Source organism: Glandiceps talaboti, chromosome 18, assembly GCF_964340395.1.
Source record: "Glandiceps talaboti chromosome 18, keGlaTala1.1, whole genome shotgun sequence".
NCBI lineage: Eukaryota > Metazoa > Hemichordata > Enteropneusta > Spengelidae > Glandiceps > Glandiceps talaboti.
In genome coordinates, this window is record NC_135566.1 from 7,246,518 (window position 1) to 7,269,622 (window position 23,105).

The 23,105-nt window shown below is 35.2% G+C and overlaps 2 protein-coding genes and 1 pseudogene across 3 annotated transcripts; 1 reads left to right on the forward strand and 2 right to left on the reverse strand.

The window, feature by feature from the left end:
* The first annotated feature begins 2,368 nt into the window (after nt 1–2,368).
* Nucleotides 2,369–3,654, forward strand: LOC144449204 (dynein light chain 2, cytoplasmic pseudogene; annotated as a pseudogene). The gene is made up of 2 exons (XR_013482157.1): nt 2,369–2,502; nt 2,908–3,654. The product of XR_013482157.1 is annotated as a dynein light chain 2, cytoplasmic pseudogene (transcript).
* A 2,679-nt stretch (nt 3,655–6,333) lies between these two features.
* Nucleotides 6,334–8,155, reverse strand: LOC144449104 (dynein light chain 1, cytoplasmic). Its single transcript, XM_078139563.1, has 2 exons — nt 8,001–8,155; nt 6,334–7,078 (listed from the first exon to the last, which is right to left on the reverse strand). The coding sequence occupies exon 2, from the start codon at nt 7,071–7,073 to the stop codon at nt 6,804–6,806; it is 270 nt and encodes an 89-aa protein (XP_077995689.1). The 5' UTR covers nt 7,074–7,078; nt 8,001–8,155; the 3' UTR covers nt 6,334–6,803.
* Nucleotides 8,156–10,424: 2,269 nt separating this feature from the next.
* LOC144449441 (2-methoxy-6-polyprenyl-1,4-benzoquinol methylase, mitochondrial-like) lies at nt 10,425–22,906 on the reverse strand. Its single transcript, XM_078139974.1, has 7 exons — nt 22,810–22,906; nt 21,471–21,620; nt 20,713–20,949; nt 19,890–19,996; nt 14,074–14,162; nt 12,932–13,043; nt 10,425–11,246 (listed from the first exon to the last, which is right to left on the reverse strand). The coding sequence occupies exons 1-7, from the start codon at nt 22,886–22,888 to the stop codon at nt 11,145–11,147; spliced, it is 876 nt and encodes a 291-aa protein (XP_077996100.1). The 5' UTR covers nt 22,889–22,906; the 3' UTR covers nt 10,425–11,144.
* Between the last annotated feature and the right edge of the window lie 199 nt (nt 22,907–23,105).

Here is a 23,105-nt window from a genome sequence, read left to right on the forward strand (position 1 = left end):
CGCATATTTCAAGTGTTCAGACATAATTCCATCTGCACCAGGTGAACAGCCAGATCTAAGTTTCTTAACATACTTAACAAGCATTGATTCTGACGTAACAAAATCAGAGAAAACAACATCCTTAATATTGTTACATTTCTCATGAACCTTTACCTTGGCTGAAGATATAACGTCGCTAGTGCAACTTGACATACTAAATTTACAGGTGAAATGATCATAAAACTATTTAATATCAATACAGGTATCATTATTTTGATGTAAATTACTTTTCGACTTTCAAATACAATTCCAAAATTTTCTTAAAGAACAACAAGTATAAAGTGATCTGATCAAATGAGGTAAACCGTTCAACCTACTGTTCATTGCTCTTTTACAGGTATATCTATATGCCCTTTTAGCTGCTTTGTAGCAAAGATAAATTTGACCTATATGAGGTCTGCCTGTAAGACTAAAGTGGAGTGTAGTACAAAGTGGTAATGATCACTAACATTTAAAGAAAGATCTGACATAATAGCACACCCATTGATGATATCCATTGCTGAACTAAAACAAAAAACATGGTCATTGTAGGGAATTCGTTATTGCACAAGAAATCGTACAAAATATAACTATGTTTAGTAAAAGGATGTTGCCGATACCAATAATTATGGAGCTGTCTACTATTAGGAAGTGATGCATTCATATATATAGTTTGGATAATATCCACGAAATAAAAAAAAAATATTTCATTTACCCATGCATTTGTTTGTTTATGACACAGTAGCATCCTTTCAAGAGTTGTTTTCATGGTGATATCTACATGTGAAAGGGAATTTCTATGTATCAAGTTTCATAACAATTGGCGGTAAGTCGCAATGAGTTACGTAAACTATTGTGTCGTTTCAGATTGGGCATTCACAATCTAAGGGAAGGCATTTAAAAACATGTCTATTTTGTAAATCAAATAAATACTTAGTATCTTCCCATCATACAAAAAACCCACATTAATTAAAACGATTAAAACGCATGCCCCTACCTTTGAAAATTTACCGAATGGTTTAATATTGATATATGTTACATACATAAATAATTTGATAGCTAACTGACTTGCCGAAATATAGAAATGTACGGTTGATTTCAAACAGCTGTAACATTAGTATAATGGAATATGTCCCGAGACAGCTTGTTACAGTACAATCGGAAAGGCGAAGGTCAACCATATGTCCTGAAACAGCTTTCTACTGTAACAGTACAATGGAAAAAGAGAGAGTGATCTCTGGTAGCATAATTAATTCTTTGTAATTAATTCTATACAAGTTCAAGAGCTGACACAGAACTAAAGACAAAAGAAGGGTATTGAAGCAACTCAATAAAAGAATTCGTTAATATAAATTAGTCCACGTCAGAGATACGAGATTTTAATCCAACCAGCAATCTTAGAATAAGAATTGTAACATGTTTTGGATATGTAGAAACGCTCAGTTTCTGTGCTATATATATGTTACATTTAATAGTACTGAGGATGGTGAGCCGAGAGGGCAATCTGGAGGGTAGAAAGGGATGAATATATGGTGAGAACTGGTTCTCTCCATCGAGGTAGGAAGTCCTTCAAAATCCAATCTGATTAAAATCTGATGTTAGATTGGCTGGTTTTCCTGTATTTACCTTTATTCCATCGTTATTGCGTCTTTTACGCGAGTTTTTTTTCCTGGGCGAACGCCTTTCTATCAAAATCCTACCTCCATAAAGATCTTATGATCATACCTGCCTTGTACTTGTCGCTAAGCTATGAAATAAATCTATGTACAAGCATCCTGTTGGTCAATGTGCATTGATTCCAGAGTGAGTACCTCTAAGCTAACCAAGTGAGTGTGATTCCCTGTAAGAAGTGGTTGGTAACAACACACGGTGACATTACGTTGAATTTACATGACTAATGATAATATTAAACGATATATCTTCAGACATGAGATTATTTTATTTTATTTATTTCATCTGAGCTTTGTAACCTATAGTAATTCCTCTGGGATATCATCAGTATTATGTGTTCTAATAAACTTCTACGCTTGTGGTCAAAAACACGTTCTGCGTGAATTAACGAATGGTAATATCGTGTAAATAACTTGACATGTAGTCTAGACATGTACGTACGTACGTGTGACCTTTAACCGGCGCAAATAGAAACGCGTTGCATTGTGGGATGATATACTACGCCAGTGGAAAATACCAGCTGGCATCTAATTGAAAGAAAGGTATGCTTGAATTTACACGAATCAATTCTTATCACAGAAGGACGCCACTGGTTGATATAGACTACGGACGTAGAACGCTACTTCCAACCAATGAGAATGGGACAAACAAAGCAGTAACCCAATCAACACAAACGTAGTATCCAGGTAGCAAGACACATAGTCATGTTATCGCGCTGAACTTCATCACTTGAGAGCTAACAAGAAGAGCATCAAGACAAGAAGGAAATCCGTCGTTTGTCTATTTGTTGATCTTGAACCAAACTACAAACAGGTAAGACACAATCGTGAACTATACGATGCCTTGAGTAATAACGTCAAAATGTACCTATGACTAGACTAGCCAGTCCTACACACCAAACTTTCTCATTCAAGACACGACACATGTCAACCGACACACATCATATGACCTGGGAGATATAATTTATAAATATTAAGTTTGTGCTAGATTAACTGTCGAAAAAAGTTACTTATTCTTGTCGTATTTTTCGACTATATTTTGCACCTATGCTCAAACACTGAGAATGCATATCTCTAGTTATAGATTCACAAGGTGGCGGGATCATTGGAAATCGATAGTTGCTATGGTTACGCCATCGCGCTAACGCCTCTGTTTCTTCATGGTGGTGATGACATGAACAGTTTTCAATCTTTCTAAACTCGTTTATTTCTCCAACAGCAACCATGTCTGACAGGAAAGCAGTTATCAAGAATGCTGATATGTCCGAGGAGATGCAGCAAGATGCTGTCGACAGTGCAACTCAGGCCTTGGAAAAATACAACATTGAGAAAGACATTGCTGCCTTCATCAAGAAGGAATTCGACAAAAAGTACAACCCAACCTGGCATTGCATTGTCGGTCGTAACTTCGGTAGCTATGTGACACATGAGACCAAGCATTTTATCTACTTCTACCTCGGCCAGGTTGCAGTTCTGCTGTTCAAATCTGGATAGATACTGCCTTCTATGGTCTTCAAGACATGAACTTACTAGCCAAACACTATCATGATGGACAAAAATGATATATATTTTGTGTATAACAGACTTTTCTGACCTTAAAGCTGACAATTTGGGTTGTGGCAATTTATAAAGTCACAAACCGTACATGTATATAATTTCGTAAGAGAGCCACTTCCTTTCCACGATCTCTTGCCTATATGTAGTCATTGTACAGCAAACATAAGCATTTTCATTTTGGGATGGATGCATTGTTGACAAGTTCCTATTGTACTTAGTGGTATACTGTATATGAATGTATCATTTCATAATGTGCATCTGCTGTAGAACAAATTGTCTTGTTCAACTCTGTTAAGCAGCAGCAGTACTTTGTTATATACTTTCTTAAAATGGCAAACATTCACAGAATTTATTTTGTTTATAAGTCCACTTAAGTGGGAAAGGACAAATGGAAATAAACTAAGCATACGTGGTTTAATCAAATGATTTTTTCCTGTTGTTATTCCCGGTATATGTTGCTATGCTAGCGAACAATCCTCTCCCCCCCCCCCTCCTCCCACCCACCACCCATCAAAGCAGAAGTTTGCATTGATGGGGAGTGTACCTAAAACTGAAAAAAACAAGCCAAAAACCCCCACAATAAACGATAGTTGATATCCTTCCTTTAACATGATCACTTTAGTTGTACGAGTACAAATTGACATTTACCCTTCTATGAACCAACAATAATTGATAAAATGTAGATTATTAATGCCCAGCTGCTTATTTGTTGTGTAGGGTGACCAGAAATTCCATGCATACCACGTTATTTGTGTATCACATGCCTTGACCTCAACCAGGTCAGAAAGATAGGAATACACTGAAACCTTGTATGTGTTGTTTGTATGCTGTATAAGGTGAATAGGTGTGGGCTCCAAAAATGCAAAGGTACATGTTGGAATTAATGACTGGGTGGGGTTCATGTAGCCTTGGCCAATGCTGAGCTAGACATAATGGCTCTATTGCATTGTATGCCAGGCATGTCTGTACGTAGTTAATATTAATCATGCTTGAGTTCCTATGATGACAAACATAACTCATGAGTGTAGAATGTTAATTCATGAACCATACATCAAATGCCATATGCCATACCTCACCTCATACATGTAGCGCACCTGACCCCCCCCCACACACACACATAACCCGTCAGCTTTATAGTTCAACCAGTGACCATACTATTGCTAGCCTATGTAGCTGATGACGTGTTCATTGTTACCACTTTTATGACAAGATTATTGTGTTTTATGTTTTGTAATACCGTCATCATAGCCATAAACAGGGGTGAACAAATCATTTTGTGAACTGGTGGTCCCCGGACCAGTGCCTTAAAAAATCCAGTGGTCCTGCTGAAAGTATAAGTGGGCCAAGGTCCTGCTAATTTGAAACATTAAATCTTACCTATGAATCTGGATATTCAGACGACTTTTTAACATAGTTATTAACAGTAAGGCACTGGTCTGACGGACCAGACAAGGTAAAATTTGAGTGGTCCACCCCAAAAAATCGCAAGTCCCAGACCCTGGACCAGTGAATTTGTTCACCCCTGATAAAGTATTACTGAGTTTAAAAAATGAAGCCCTAAAAATATCTTGAAATGGTATTATATGTTGTTGAGATTGATCAAAATGACAAGATACAACTCAGAAATCGTTGTAATTAGAGCCTTTCTGTTGATTTTGTTGTCAGTTGCATGTAAATAATGTGAGTTCTCAGCATGTTTGTTCTAGCGAGGTGGATTTTTGGCCCAATAAAGTGTCTGTGTGCGTGTGTGTGTAAACAACTTAAAGTCAAAAACTGCCAGACCAATTGCCATGATATTTGGCAGCTGTATTACTTTGGGTGTCTAGTTGGGAAATTGTTCAAATCATAATGATCTTACCACCGGTGGGTGATTCGGGTAAAAAATGTCATTTTTGGTTTTAAAAAAACAACTTAAACTCAAAAACCACTCAGCAGATCGGTCTGAAATTTGGTGGGAACATTATTAAGAGTGTTTAGATTAAGAACTATTCATGACATGATCATTCCATCAATGATATGCAAATTAGGGCAAAAATGTGTCTTCTTGGTCAAAAATCTTTAATTCCAAAACTACTGAGCAGATTTGGCTGCATTTAAATGGGGATGCATCTGGGGTGTATAGATGAAGAAATATAAGTATAGAATTATCTCATCAGTGACACTGCTTCTAGAAGTGTTTGACAAATTTCATGCCCTTAGCTAGTCTATCTGCTAGACCTCGGATGTTCTTCTGATAGAATACGACACACGACCGAACATCGCTATCGAGGATGGAACATCCAAGGCCTAGCAAATGTCATCAGGATATAAATAACTGCCAATCAGAGAACCGTATTAGCGACAAGCACAGAGGACAATAGCTATTTTTTCATGCATATTCATCTTAAGGAGGGGCTTGTAAAAATAGCCACCAATGCGTTAACTAAAATGTGTGAATGACAACGTCTACACACTCACCAAACACAATAACCATAAACCGACAAGACATAGACTGAAGTAAATGTGTTTGTCAACACCTACATGCAGAGATTGAATATATTAAAGAATATATATATGCATACATGGCCCAACCCACCGCTTAACGTAATCTCAATGGAATGTCCGGTCTGAAAATGACATTTGCTAGACTGTTCGGGCAAGCCCTCACTGCGAACTTCGTTCGCTCCCTTAGCAACAACCAAATGGCAATATATTTTGGTCAAATAACATCTGGTAGGCAAGTGTGTAAACATTCAAAAGACGTATGAAGATATCCTTAGCAACCAACATGTACCTTCACATTTTTTAGCTCATCCCTATTCTCCTAATATCAAGCATACAAACAACACATACAATGTTTTAGTGTATTCCTATCTTCCACACCTGGTTGTTGATGTTACTCATGGACTAATACACTATGGATTACAGTGGCCCGGAATGCAAAACTACGAGTAGAGTAGCACAGTAGAGTTGTGAAGTTGGCACACCCCACAGCAATGCAAACTCGTGCTTTGATGGGTGGGTGGGTGTGTGTGTGTGTGTGTGTGGGGGGGGGGGTGGGTGTTAGCTAGCATAGCAACAACCTACTAAAAATAACAGGAAACAATAATTTGATTAAACCATGTACACTTGGTTTATTTCCATTTGTCGTTTTCCCACTTTAGTGGACCACTATACAAATAAATTCTGTGAATATTTGCCGTTTTATTAAGAAAGTATATAACAAAGTACTGCTGCTGCCTAACAGAGTTGAACAAGACAATGTGTTCTATAGCAGATGCACACTGTAAAATGATATATTCATGTATACTACTAAGTCAACAATGCATCCATCCAAAAATGAAAATGCATATGTTTGCTGTACAATGACTACATAGGTGAGAGATCATGGAAAGGAAGTTGCTCTTGACTTACAAAATTATATACATGTAAGGTTTGTGACTTTATAAATTGCCACAACCTAAATTGTCAGCTTTATGGTCAGAAAAGTCTGTTATACACAAAATATATATCATTTTTGTCCATCATGATAGTGTTTGGCTAGTAAGTTCATGTCTTGAAAACCATAGAAGGCAGTATCTATCCAGATTTGAACAGCAGAATTGCAACCTGGCCTAGGTAGAAGTAGATGAAATGCTTGGTCTCATGTGTCACATAACTACCGAAGTTACGGCCGACGATGCAATGCCAGGTTGGGTTGTATTTTTTGTCGAATTCCTTCTTGATGTAGGCAGCAATGTCCTTCTCAATGTTGTATTTTTCCAAGGCCTGTGTTGCACAGTCGACAGCATCTTGCTGCATCTCCTCGGACATATCAGCATTCTTGATAACTGCTTTCCTGTCAGACATGGTGGCTGTTGAAGAAATATAGTGAATATGATGTAGGCTTGGTGTTTCACTCATGAAATGCGACATTTATTACACACCCTCAGACAACTCCCTCTGCTCAAAATTGTTTCATAACCCCACCCACGATTTTCTAGCCATAACTGTTAATGGTGTTCTAAAAACATTGCTTAAATCGAGGTTGAGTGTTCCATTGAGACATCCATCCATCCATACATGCACACATACATACAGGCAGGCAGGCATAAATACATACATACATACATACAAAAACCAAACTTAAAGAATGCTTCCTGGTGCTATTTTAACACGTCAAGGTAGTAATAATACTACATAAAATTTGAGTAGCCCCCCCCCCCCCCCCGGTCATAAATAATGACCGGCCGCGGCTCCCTTAAAGGTCAATGACGTAACCATAGCAACTACGGATTTCTAACGATCCCGCCACCTTGTTAATCCTTTACTAGAGATATGCATTCTATCCATTCTCAGGGTATGAGGTGCAAAATGTAGACGAAAAATAAAAGAATTCAAAGCAAGTTACTTTTTTTTCGAAAGTTAGTCAAGAATAAACTTAATATTTTTATCTCCCTGTCGGTCGACGATAGTCCTGCTTGCAGACGGCGCGCGAGTATGCAAGCTACCACAGGCATTTGTTTCCCGAGATATGTATCAGAATGTTTCTATCAGAAATACAATAAAATGTCGATAATATTGACGTGTTTAGCCAAATATATATGAAAGGGGTAAAATTACACTTGCTTCTACAAGTGTAATTTTACCTCTTTCATAATATAGTTAGATAGAAACATTCTGATACACATATCTCGGGAAACAAATGCCTGTGAGATGGACCATAGATGTATTAGGATGGACCAGGTCGACCATAGTCTCTTGAATGACATCGTATAGTTCATGATTGTGTCTTACCTGTTTGTAGTTTGGTTCAAGATCAAGAAATAGACAAACGACGGATTTGCTTTTCGATGCTCTTCTTGTTAGCTCTCACAAGACAAGTGATCAAGTACAGCGCGATAACTAGACTATGTATCTTGTTACCTGGATACTATGTTTGTGTTGATTGGGTTACTGCTTTGTTTGTCCTTTTCTCATTGGTCGAAGTAGCGTTCTTCGTCCGTAGTTTATATCAACCATCGGTCTCGCTTCGTGATATCAACGCGTTGATTCGTAGACATTCAAGCACACGTGTCTTTCAATTGAATGCAAGATGGTATTTTCCACCGGCGTAGTATATTATCCCACAATGCAAATGTACACGTTTAGACCACTGACGAGTAAGTCGCTTATAGTTACGACTATTGCCATTCGTTAATTCACGCAGAACGTGTCTTGACCAATGGAGTAGATGTTTATTCGAACACATGATATGATCAGGGCCGGACGTAGCCTAACAAAATTGCCCGGGGGGGGGGGGGGGGGAGGAGGGGAATTGGCTTGGTGCAATCATGCATTTAAACTTTTTGGAAAGATGGCTCATTTACATATATATATATCCATTTTAGCGTACGCAATTACATATCAAGTAGCTGTCGAAAAGATGTCACATTTGTTACATACATAATAATTTGATAGCTGACTTGCAGAAATGTCCGATTGACCTCAAACAGCTGTATTAAACACTCTAAGTATAATAGAATATGTCCTGAGACAGCTTGTTACACTTACAGTACAATAGGAAAGGCGAAGGTCAACCATATGTCCTGAGACAGCTCGATATAGTACTATGGAAAAGAGAATGATCTCTGGTAGCATGATTAATTCTTTGTAATGAACTATACAAGGTCAAGAGCTGACACAGGACTAAAGACAAAAGATGGGTACTGAAGCAACAATATAAGAATTCAAGAAGTCCATGTCAGAGATATGAAATTTTAATCCAATCAGCAATCTTAGAATAAGAATTGTAATATATTTTGTACATGTAGAAACGCCCAGTTTCTGTGCTATATATATATATATGTTACATTTTAATGGTAAGTGAGAGCCGAGAGGGCAATCTGGAGGGTAGAATGTGAGGGATGAATATATGGTGAGAACTGGTTCTCTCCATGGAGGTAGGAAGTCCTTGTACTTGCCGCTAAGCTGTGAAATAAATCTATCTACAAGCATCCTGTTGGTCAATGTGCATTGATTCCTGAGTGAGTACCTCTAAGCTGGCCAAGTGAGTGTGATTCCTGTAAGAAGTGGTTGGTAACATTACGTTGAATTTTACACATTCAAAGTTAAAAAAAAAAGTTTAAATAAAAAGAATTGGATGGTGCGTTCTCAAATAAGTATTAAACACAACATAATAACCCTCTTTTTTACCCAACTATTTGTCTTACAGCCTGTGCAGGTATAACGTAAAGTAGAACTATAACATTTAGAAAAATTTTTTTTTTCCTGCCATTCCCAAAACTGAACTCCTTGTCATTGTCATTATAATGGAAAGTGTTTGGATGTTTGGATTTTGATGTCGAAGGCACAGCTCTGTTTACAAATTCAGGGCCATTCTTTCCATAGCAAATTGTCTCTTCAAAATGAATATTGCGGAATAACGCAATTCATATTTGTTCTTGTTCAGTATTATAAATTGGAAAATATACTCTTGCGTGTGTGTCTGATGGGCATGTCTATGTATGTATGTATGTATGTATGTATGTATGTATGTATGTATGTATGTGGTATGCATGTATGTATGTATGTATGTATGTATGTATGTATGTGCATGTCTCTGTTTATATATATATGTGTGTCTGAGTGTCTCTGTGTGTGATATTATGGAAAGACCTGGTGGATCCAATATGTGTTTAGGTATAATTCCTCAATATTTTCTTCATTCAGCCAAGGAAATAAAAATTGAAATAAATGAGCTAAGGAGCCTTGTCACCCTTAAGTTGAAAACAAGGAGTGACTAGCCCATAAGTCACAAGTATTTTCTTGCTGAATGAAGAAAAATATTTGGGAATAATATAATTACATCTGTATTAGTATAATTCATGAAACATCAGGAAGAGTTATGGTAACTTTTAAACATGCCTTGAACAATATAGAATGACATAGACGGCGTTGTTGTGATGTAGAATGACCAGAGTATAAACCATTTATTTGTTTGTTCAAACATGTTCAACTTGGCTTATGTGTGGTATGATATCCAGTGTATACAAATGTAGTATACATAATGGTGACTGAAATTTGGAGGGTAAAACATAACATGCCTATGAAAAGAAACTTACACTAAACTGTATGATGTTATTTGTGCATTTTGGATTATTCTGTTCTATGACTTTATCAACCCACTGTACCTATATGTAATGACTGAGTCAGACACAATGACTACTGGGGGTACTATGTATGTTTATTAACAGCATTTAAAGCAGCCCACATAGCAAACCAAACACCTATATTGCTAAATCACTAGGTAAGTGGCTATTTATACAGCAAAATTACTTGAAAATGGTGACTGGTTCAACAACGCTGTAAAAGCTCTCTCGTATGTACTTCAGAGATCTCTTGATTTATTACATGATTATTAATATCACAGTGTATTTTAGAATTCTATGAAAGTTTATAGACATTGTTAGTTGAATGACATGCTGAGATACATACAGTTGAGAACAAGAATTGGTCCACTTTTCAATCCTATGATATGAGACTATCATTACTGTGAAACTACCAATCAAAATTTATCTTTGGCATTAGAATTCAGCATCTAATCTTTTGCATGACAAAATAGATACTTTCAAATCAAATATCACTACCAAGACATTTAATCTACAGTTTCATCTCCCACAAAATACAAAAATCAAAAACAGACTCATTGAAACTTCATTGATTTTACAGTCTGTAAATACTTGCTAGAGTCATTATTTCAATCTCATTACTGTTAGCATTTGTTTGTGTTTTTATTATCATAAATTTGGGTGTACCATTCAACATGAACATTTTCTCAATTTCTGTGTTTCTCCAGTCCTCATTTCTTCATAGACACTTCAGTTCCTCCACCAGCCTTGCACATGCACATGTGATTATTGGTTTATTTTATCTTACTTTCTTCAAATAAAATTAAGTTTTTTAAAGTTTAAATCCAGAATAGATAGATACAATGCCAAAATTGAGATCTTCATAACGTACTCTCTTGAATCCTGTCTCCTCCATCAACATACTGAATTGTTCCTGAAATAAGGAGAAAGTATTGACACAAAATCAGACATACAGAGAGAACCAGAAACAGACACTTGGAAGAACTTAGAATCAGGGGGAGCCCAGGAACCATGTTACAAGCAAACAAACAAACAAACAAACAAACAAACATAGGTAAATGCAATATCATTTTAAACTCATGGATAACTATCGATAAACATTAATAAATGAAATATCATTTTAACTCTTGGATGACTATCTATAAACATGTCTATATGTATATACGAGCCTGTATACTACTGAAATAATGTACTATATGTTTCCATACACATGTCTACTATCTATACAAACTTGAATTTATAAAACAAAGCAAGATTTAGACATTGAAATATAGTTACTTTTGAAAGGTAAATCGAAAACAGTTGTGAAATTTCAATCTATCTACAACAAACAAAAATAATGTTCAAGTATGGTTTGTTTTCATTCTGTTACTATCATGTATTTGTACAGTATGAATATGGTTAAAACACTTCACTAGCTGAAACTTGAATATTATTTCAAACTGTTTTGGTAGATATAGCAACTTACTCATCATATTGTGTGCACCCTGAACAACACTGAATCACCTGTGGGTTAACATTTGTGTAACAATTCACATAGTATGAGTCAATACATCCAATCACAGTGATTTGTGGTTCTGCACCCAAAAATCAGCCCCCTCCCCCTGACCCAATGAATCATGTTTCAAACTATTATCGTACTACTTATAGATCTCTATTTGACATGTACAAAGTCTGATTATTGGCATTTTAACAATTTTCAGTGAATGTATTGATGATTGTGCAGCTACTGCAGCTTGAATATTGCACATGGCATATTAACCACACACCATGCTTTAATTTGTAAGGAGCAAAATACAGCCCAGCTCAAGTTACTATTCACTGGCTATTTGATACGACCCCCAAAGAAACCAATAAGAAACTGCACATGCATAGCAAGATTGAATGAATAGTTTCTTGTTGCATTTTGTCTAAAGTGCTACAATGCAGAGATCACATGCAGGAAACAAAACATTGATGCCCATTACATGCATCTGCATCTAGTGTAGTTGCAGTATGCTCAAATGGTTTATTTCATCAAAGATAAAATGTAGTAATGAACTGTAATCTTGCTATCTTAGTGAGTGTAGCATATGCAGTTGTTTCTTACTGGTTTCTGCATAGACCCTACATGTAGGTAAGTTGATAGTAACAACATTGAAATATGTAGGGTCTATGGTTTCTGTGTGGTTGTATCAGACAAGAGCTGATGAATGGTAATTTGAAACGAGGTGTAAGCTATTACAAGAATAAATAGTTCCTTGACACTTTATACTAAGTACATTGTATCTTTAAAACTGGTCAACTTTGTGAGGTAACAGTATTTTTTAAAATGTTGAACTATGTGTGTCAAAATAAATGAAAAATTCACCTCAGGAATTCAATATATTTTGTGCATAATTGTAATTGGATGAACTCCTAATTTTCATTTGTTTCGTATTACTGTAATTTATAATGTGTAAAGTATAATTTTATGCAGATATCCTCACAGTCACAGGAACCAACTTCAGTTCATTTCTCATCACATTTTCCTAGCAGTTATACTCACATCTCAGTGTCTAGCACCACTGATATCCAAACTAGTATTGCATGTAGAAATGTGCCTTTTATTACACTCACCTGGTTATAAAATGTCCTAATGCTCTCTACTAAATACTGATAGGCATTCCAATCGGCTGCAAAGACCTCCCCCAGGGCTGGTATGACTTGCAGTGAATACAAATCATACAAGCTGCAATAAAAAAATATATAAAGGTCATTAATTTGAGCATCGCTCTTACTTTGTGAAACACTTCAACTCATTCTAAATCCAATTATTGATAAGTGGAAATTCTGTTGGTAGATGCTCTATCATTTCTATAAATAGCAAACTAATACATTCTTTCTCCAATTTTAAGTCAAAAGAAAAGGTTATTTTATTATCAAAATAATTTATGCTGTATTACTGGGTGGGAAGGTGTTCAGTAAACTATACCATTATTTTAAAAATATCCTACTCTATATTCACTTATTTGTCAGTAGAAAGGGTGTTATTACTGAGTTGTTCTACCGTTATTATCAAAATAGCTCATTCTAAATTCAATTATTGGTTAGTAAAGGGTGTTATTACTAGCTATAACAATTTGATGGATAATACCAGTGGGGATATCCTAAATCCAACGAGTCTGACAGACACATGCTGTGACTATGCCATTAAAGAGATATTGAACTATGCAAATAATCACCAGTTTCTGATAAAATTATTCTCCATTTGATAGGGTTCACCATAGTTAGTCCTATCAAATACCAATCAGTCAAGCATTGTTGTCTAGTAGCATGCTATACTTTTTATGTATATGATTTTAAATCTTTGAATTTTTGCACATAGCCAGTCTCAATCATTTATCCTAGAATGGCAGCAGAACATTTAATAAAATGTCTCAGACTGAAAGATTCAACATTTTTGTTTGCATGCCATCACATTACTGTTAACAGCAATGTCACATGCAAACAATGACAAATCTGTCATTATAGAGACTGTCTCTGATAGTTGGACAGCTTAATAAATAAAGTGTAATTCATGGATTTGATTAAAGTAGTAGGGGGTGGGGTGGGGGTTACACTTCATTTCTTTAATTTATTATCCTTACTGACTTTGATGTATCCATCAACATCGCATCATCTCCTTTGCACTCCAATCATACACTTCACAGTAATTATCCACCACTCCATTAGCACAATCAAGTATTCAGTCAGGCATGCCATTATTATAGTATACTCACTTTTTAATGATTGGGTTCTGTACCTGAGCAAACTCCATACATAAAAACCTTCCTCCAGGTACCAATACCCTGTAAGCCTCTTGTAATGCCTGAAAAGATATAAAAACATCTATTCAGTACTAGAAATGTTGTATGTGTGCCATCCTTCCCTACTATATCCTAATTCTATAAACCATTTCAGGACCTGATTGCTTTTCATTTCATTGCTTATATTTCTCAACTTCCATACTGCGATTTACATACTTTGATTGACAGCTATATTCTAAGTTCAAAATTTAATCCAAAATAATTCCAGTTTGTTATTAGACTTATTTAAAACTGGAATCTGATACACAACTCAAAATACAGAGGATCTAGGAGGCCTGGGAATTTTGACGTATGTATTTTGCCACTGAATGCCTCATTTTTGTCATATCTACCACATTTTCACAACAGATATGGTCATATTTAGAAAAGTTCCTTCAACTATGAAAAATTGCTTTATTTTTATATTGACTCTGATTACATATGCATCATGTATATAAATAATCTTTTATGAGAAAGTTGCTGTATTATAAACTTTCATAAAAGTGATAACGGAATAGCCATAACAGTAAAATAATGACAAAATGTTACAACATCCAGCTGAGTTTATGGTCAATAGTTTACATATATACAATTTTTTTATGAGAAATGGGATAGATTTTTACAACAATCCACAAAAGTTATACAAAACCATAACAGTAAAATTATGACATAGGTTATATTTTCCAGCTCAGTTTATTATCAATATTATCCATATTTACAATATTTCATGAGAACACTGATAGATTATTACAACAAGAATTCACACAAGCATTACTGATTAGCCATAACAGTAAAATTACAGCATAATAGGTTGTATTTTCCAGTTCAGTTCATTATCAAAATTTACATAGCTGATAAACAGGAGATAGCTTTGAAAATACATTAAAGCTGCACTAGCTGCCACTGGAACCATTTTTGTTCGATATAATAAATTAATCGTAATATTGTACACCCTGAACAGTATTGAATCACCTGTGGTTAAACACATTTGTGTAACAGCTAGTACACATAATATGGTACAGTAAATCCAATCAAATTGATTTTTTAATCCGCACCTAAAAATCAGCACCACCAACGATTCACAATTTCAGCTTATAACTATACTACTTACAGATAAAACAGACTTCATGTACGATGTCTAATTATTGGTATTTTAACAATTTTCAGTGAATATATTGTTGGTTGTCTGATTGAAAAAATAATACCCCAGTTGCAGATAGTGCCTCTTTAAGCTTATATAAACAGGAATTTGTTTGTTCATTTTATGTTTTGTTCTGGTATTACTATCAGTAAAATCACTATGTATTCAGTGTTGATACTGCAGACTATGCAAATGCTGGGATGAGACTTCCATGATATCTCAGTAGAATACAAATATCATTATCAGAATGATAGAAATCGGCTCTCTTGATTCCCTTGGTGTCAAATGTCTGAGTTTCTACATTAATTTGATACTATATGATCTTTGACAACCAGTATTAAAACCTGGAAGAACAGTACACACAGGTAATTACCTGGCTTTTCCACAGCAATTATTGTTAGTTGCATTGGAAACTACTTAAATCCTCCCAGATTACTCTCTCACATCAGACATTCAAATTACACAATCTTGCAATATTGAGAAGACTATCTGCTTCTTTATTTCCCCTGGTGTCAAACGTCCGAGTTTCTGCATTTATATGATTCTTTATGATCTCTTACAACCAGTAAGCCTGGATGAATGAGTTTTCATTAAAGACAGTATTCAGGGAATCACCTGAGTTCAATATTTGAATAGTTGCATAGGAAATGGTATAAATTCTACAAGCTTTTTTGCTCTCATTAGATACTGGATTTAGACATTCTTACAATATTGAGAAGACTATCTGACAGTCTCGTGATGACAAGTAAAGAAGGTTAAGGGTTAACAATGTCTGGAGAAATAATAAGTGATGTACGAGTGAAAATAACACCTGTCTAGTATGCTGTACTGACAGACTACTTGAGATTTATGTGGTATATTGTTACATGTGTAGTTTGTGAAAATGGTTCACATGAATAAAATATTGCAACTTTATACGCAACTATACCTTCAGTGGATACAGTATGTAAAAAAACATTAAGAATGCTAACAACAACAAATCTACTTCTAAAACAGTAAAAATTCAAGCAATTCTCTAAAAACTAAATATAGAAATTATAAAAAATATCTCAAAAATTTGCACACAGCATAATTTTAAATAAAAGAAAATATTTTTTCTATTTTTTTATGCTTTATCCCACTTTCCTTAAATAATATTAACCTTTCAATATAGTGAACTGGGCAATCTAATACTGAAGTAAACAGGAATGTCTAGACTAAGCTATGTTTGTTCATTTGTTTCCATTATTTGAATATCCATACATGTACAAATAAAAATATTGATTTTTGAACAATTTGTTGTTTATATTTTTGTTGAGTTTTGACCAATCTTTAAATGGCCAAGGTTAAAAAACTTGTTTCTCCCTCACACAGTGGAAAAAGAGAGAAACCTATCACAGATGAATAATGTATACTAATAGATCGTTTGACATGGCAAACACACATACATCAACACATATGTGGTAAAAATGTCACTTTCCTGCTGTGTGTGTGCTTCACAGGTTTGAAAAAAATAATTGAAAAAAAAAACCCTGATGTCTTTGTTCTCAGGTGACAAGGGCAGGGATGAGAAATAGCACACTTTATTTTCTAGGCCTAAAGGAATAAAAATATTGCTTTTTTTGTGGCAATGTGAAATGTTATCATGAAATCGTAAGTCTCGCCCAGGAGACTTTCAATGAATACTCTAGTAACTAATTACTTGCTTCTTGTGTCTGAAATGTAACAAGGAACCAACACTGTCCCTCTATCACCATGGTAACCACCTAACAAGTTATTGTGAACGTACTTGCCATATTGTGTATTGTGTATATGTACATGTAAGTTGTAACAATTTCAGATTTCATACAGAAGTGTCAATGGCATCGTTGCACAATTGATTGTAATAATTATCTAGTTAAAGTGATGTAGTCATCCTTGGTACAGAGCCAACAGTCCCAATATCATACAGTGATAAAATCTATTCTCTACCATCATGGGACAACACAGTTATCTCCCGAGTTCAAATATCCCTGAGTAGCCTCTGGCACTCACGCAGCATGGGAGTTGGGGTTCTGTTATTATTACACATGTTTATCTGAAACACCCAATTTCTGTAAAAATGATACTGTGCGATTACATGCTTTGTGTACAAGGAATGATTGTGCCCTCGTTTGCATATCATTTGAATGCAGATATGCAATAATTTTTTTTGATATTGCACTACAGTGCAAAGACTGTTAGTATGCACATGCATCGGTGCAAGTAATCACAAGGACATGCGTAATAAGGGATGCCACTGCAGAGCATACAGTAGACATTACATCATTCCATGAATACAAGTTCTATCACACACGACAGACAAGTTAGAGCCATCCTTTCAATCTCTGTATCAATTGCAAATTTCTGACAGTGATGAATAAAAAATCCTGATAGACTGATTAAAATTTGGGCCTTGTGTATTTCTAGTTATATGTAATATTATCTCATCTATTTTCTGTCAAGAATATCACAAATCGATTTCCTATAAACATACAAATATCTATGGTAAGGTAGGTTTCTATGACAACCATGCCATATAATTCACTATTTGACTTTTATCACTAACTATAAACCCAGCTGGACTTTATTACTTGTCAAACAAGTTTTTAATCTTTTGAAATTGAATATTCATTCATATAAGCCTTCAAGTTCAATGCACAAGAATTGATTACTCTCAGACTGTCATTTTTGAATTTTCCTTTTTGATTTAAAAGAACTTAAAAATTAAAGATTACATGTTATTACAAATAACCTTACAGTTAATATTTCATAATTACATGTTAATATTTCTATTTTAATACTCTAGTATTGGTTCCTTGTTTTCATGTTTTCTCAGTAATGTAACAATTAATGGGAAAAAAAATCAATATTCATATATTCAAACATTGTTAATGTTTATTTTTAATAGCGCTTCTTTTGTCTTTTCTTTGTTTAATTAAGTGCTCTGATAATATCACTCCTAATGAAATGAAAAAATCTATTCTCTGATTTGAATATGTCATCCGAGCTTTTCAATATTTGAGATTGTCATTCTTTCTCACCTTTTGTAGATTTCTAACAGAGGTGAATGATGAATTATTGATGAAAAAAGAAAAATCAAATATGTTGGCACTTGCTTTGCAAATAGTGTTTCTATTAAAATATCAGTCCCTGTCTGTCTATCTGTCTGTCTGTCTGTCTGTCTGTCTGTCTGTCTGTCTGTCTGTCTGTCTGTGTGTGTGTGTGTGTATGTATGTATGTATGTATGTATGTATGTATGTATGTATGTATGTATGTATGTATGTATGTATGTATGTATGTATAAGCATATGTGTATGTCTGTCTGTCTGTCTGTCCATCCATGTTTGTCTGTCTGTCTGTCTGTCTGTCTGTCTGTCTGTCTGTCCATCCATGTTTGTCTGTCTATCTGTCCATCCATCCATCCATCCATCCATCCACGTTTGTCTATATATCTCAGTGTCTCTCTGGCCTTTGTTTTTTGCATTCTAATATTACAATTTATGAATAAAGCATCATTTAGTCATTTATAATTTACTGTGGAAGTCTTCATTTCAAGGAATTTAAGTTTCTCTAAAGTGGCTTTCCAGCTGTATATCATTTTCATGAATTTTAGAGCAGATACACAATACTTAAAAGAGACTATGTGGAAAGGTTCTTCCACTGGATTTAATTTTTTAATTTCAGCTGGAAAGTTACTTTGGAGAAAATGATGAAATAAAATCTTAGTAAAAACAAAGTATCCAAAGAATTCTACTCAACCTAAGTAAAATACACAGACAGACAGACAGACAGACAGACAGACAGACAGACAGACAGACAGACAGACAGACAGGAAAAAAAGAATGAAAATATATTTGACAGATATGAAGATCCATCAGTACTAATAGTCTTTGATTTATTGGATTACTGGAATTATGAAATGAATAAGCCTGATATGGTTTAATAACACATCACATTCTCAGACACATATTCTTTCTCTAGTCAAAGCAAATCCCTGATAAAACTTCTGTGCTACATGATTATTGCCCTAGGGAAAATAGGATGTGAACAGTCCCCCTATATGCAAATTGAGGTCACTATTGGTCAATAGTCCACACCATGTGGTACAATCTAAGGCAATCACTGAAGGCTATATGAACACGATGTGTTATAGTAAATATTATTCCCTCTGGATTAATCCCTAATACTAGTTTTCTTCATTCAGCAAAGGAAAATATGAGTGGCCTAAGGGGTCTTGGTGACTCAAAGTGACAGGTCTCAAGTATTTTCTAGTCACTTGTACATGAAGAAAATATTAGTCAATAATACACATGCACAAGTTTAATTTTAAAAAAAAAGTTGGGGAAAAATAGTGATGATTCTGAATGTTTTGACTCATTTCAATCACTGCAGAACCACAGTATAGCATTACACTGTTTCCAATTTCTTTCTATACAATCTGACTTAGACCTCTCTTGCAACCAACACTGGGGGCAGTGTGCACAAGTTTACTTAGACTGCATAGGAAGGGCATTATACAGTGACAAGTCAATTACACATGTACATGTATTTAAACCAACTTGTTCAAAATCATAGAATATCTATGAAATATCGTAGTGGTCATATTTACCTTTGGTACATCTGTGACATTTCTGATCCCGAAAGCAATAGTGTATGCATCAACTGATTCATCATCCATTGGTAATTCTTGGGCATCTCCTATAACCCATGATAAACCTGTGGAGACATACCATATATCAGTGATCAAACAAAAATAAATTTGGTAGTTGGCAGATAACTGACAATATGACTTTTGTTAAACTGGTAACCAGGTGCAATGGACGCAACATGGTTATTTAGTTGAAAAGACAATGTGAAACAACATAGACCAAGCCCATGTTTTTTACTCAACAGATTGCAAAAATCTATCAAATGTCTAAAAAGTTTGTTATAATACGTACATGAAGTAATTTATAAATAAAAGTGTAAATACAAGTAATCTCTACATCCTGTCCAATCTGTCCATGCATCTGTGTCCTCCCAATATTATTCTGGTTATCAAGGCTTCAGTTTGTTTTTCTTAGATAGACACAACTAAAACTATTTTTTGAAAAATGTTGATACAACAGTGGTAAGCTTTTGAACGGACGTTGGTTTCAATATAGTCTCAGTAGGGTCGTTCTCTAAAAGCTAGTTTCATGGACTTTCAATGGTTATACTATCTTGATCACAGGGTGATCATCGTTGTAACACACAGCCTCTTTTATGGCACCGTCTAAGACGCACCATCAAGAGGATATTTCACAGTGTCGCGGAAGAAATATCAGCTTTGGATTGCGAGAATATGAGTGATTGGGTTGGCACAACACAGGAACCACTATCACCCACTTGAGTAATCTACCTCATACCATCTACCTCACCTAGTAAACCAAAGCCCTGATTATCTTACTCACCTTGTGTGTACCTTTCCTTTCTTGCTCTTCTTTTGCCGACTTTGATCATATTTTCATTAACATCTAGGATAGTAACATGTGAGTATCTCTCATCTTCACTTAAATGATCTAATTCTGAATTGGATGAATCTGATGATGATGATGATGAGGTTTCTATGTCATTTATCATTGTCTTAGGTGGGCCTAATTGACCCCCTTGTCGTTTGATATAGTCAAGAAATCGAAACCCAATATCACCTGGGGAAAAATACAACAAGAGTTATTTTATACATCATAACTTCTTAAGTATCACAATTGTCCAATTTGTTGAATAAAGCTCTTATACATCTCTGATTTTTAGCTTGTTAACACAAAGTCTTGCGTTGATGGCTACACATGACATACTTGTTATTCAACTTTTTTAGTAAATGGCATTCTCATATAACAAAACTCGTATACCATACAGTCTAAATGCTCAACAGACAGTTCAGAAAGTTGCTACATATAAGTATAAACATGTTTCAAAAGTTAAATAAAATAGGTAACTTTAAATTTATTTTGAAAAAGTAGACTGTAAGACATGTCGCATGGATCTGCTCTCATCGGCCTGCTCTATCTGTGAAAAGGGTTAACCAATGTGTGAGGGCGCCCTGTCATGGCATACTTAATACAAACTGCAGAAAAAGTAAATAAAATGTAACCTCCCAAAGACATCCATTTTATGATTTACAAACCATGCCACTATAATGTCAATCAATGATTTACACTACGTAACCTACCAGTGCCACCAGCAACATCTAGAAGCCTCGTTCCAGGCATTGGATTTAGACTTTCCATAAACCTGTCTTTCCATAATCTGTGTATGCCTAGACTCATGGCATCATTCATCACATCGTATCTATTGGCAACATTCTTGAAAACAAGTGAAACTGTGAAAAGAGACAAAATAAAAGTAAGATATGTCAGTGTACATATTCTGGCATCACAAGAATACTGTAGAAAGTCAGAGACTTTATATACTTGGAAACCTGAGTGTGTACGTGTTCTCTTGTGTGTGTGTATGTGTGTGTATTTGTGTGGGGGAGTAGATATATATAGATATATACTACAGAGTCCTGTGAAAGAAGATATTACATTTGTTACTACCATTGTTTTGCCACTGAACTACAATTTCTCTTGTGACAGTGACAACATCCATTCTTTTCTTTTTTTCTTTTGAAAGGAATTGGTAGTTTCATCTGGTGAAGTTTCTAGACAATCTCAAGAAAATGTAATCACTGGAGTACATACTGCATTTGTTGTTTTAAGTGATCAGAGGATTATACCTGTGCACTTGGACTCTGATTTAAAGATAAGGGGCTTCATATCTGGTACTTACTATGATGAATCTTTGGACCAGCACAGTCTAAGATTAATATTGCATACTGTTATTACTATGACCACACATCTGTGAAACTTTGATGCTTTATCTCAGCTTTGTCAGATATTACATCATCATATGCCAACACACTGTACATAGTTTCTACTACTAAAAAAGTGATTTGACTTGTTTTGTCTGGGGTAATGTCATCAAATATTACATAATCTTGTTTTGTCAAAGCTTAGGAGTTGGTTTTAATCTTTTCTGATTATAATTCTAAGTAAATGTATATTATATAACTGCTTTTTGAGCTGCTTGTGATCCAAAAGGAAATAACGATGATTAAAAAAGTACATAAATACATTTCAGAAAAAAATGCCCCCCCCCCCCCCCACGTTACTTATATGGAAATACATACATTGAGATCTACTAACTAATGTTAATGTTAGGTTAAAACATACAGCATCATATTAACATATAAAATTATTGACCGTTTTGTGGTCACGTGAGGAAATGGGGGGGGGGGTAAAACCGTATCACAGTATTATGTATATCAAATCAATAATCACAAAAAAGAAATGAACCAAACGAGAGAACACAAAACATAAACCATAATAACTGAGGTGTGGCCTATGGCGTAGATGTGTCTATCTATCTACTCTACATGTGTACATGTAAAGAGACACTTCTGCAAGATTGAACGACTGAACTCAAGTTGAACTGATGCAGACGACAAAAATAAGTGTGGGGTTACATACCGAGTTCTCCGTGGTTGTCACTTCGTACTTTCTGAAAACCGAAATCTGACATCTTCTCAGCCATTTCCTGGTTATCCATCGTGATTGAATAACTCCTCTGTGATAAACATGGTACAAAACACCTGCATAATTGCCATTTTCTCGCTGACTTCTGCAGCGTCCGTGCAATGCTCAGCGCCATGTTTACATGAACCTTTAACTTAGCAGCAAATAACAAGTCTCCCTAGCTCTTCCTAAATCTGATGGACTAGATCTATTTTTGTGTACTGTGAATTCTCAAAATATGTGACCAATGA

Excerpts from the sequence above, each read along its gene's own strand:
- LOC144449104 (XM_078139563.1), bottom strand. The coding sequence starts at position 7,073 with ATGTCTGACAGGAAAGCAGTTATCAAGAATGCTGATATGTCCGAGGAG.
- LOC144449441 (XM_078139974.1), bottom strand. The coding sequence starts at position 22,888 with ATGGATAACCAGGAAATGGCTGAGAAGATGTCAGATTTCGGTTTTCAG. Across the intron at positions 21,621-22,809 it reads TGACAACCACGGAGAACTCG|TTTCACTTGTTTTCAAGAAT; the intron begins GTATGTAACCCC and ends CTCTTTTCACAG. Across the intron at positions 11,247-12,931 it reads TTAGGACATTTTATAACCAG|GAACAATTCAGTATGTTGAT; the intron begins GTGAGTGTAATA and ends TCCTTATTTCAG.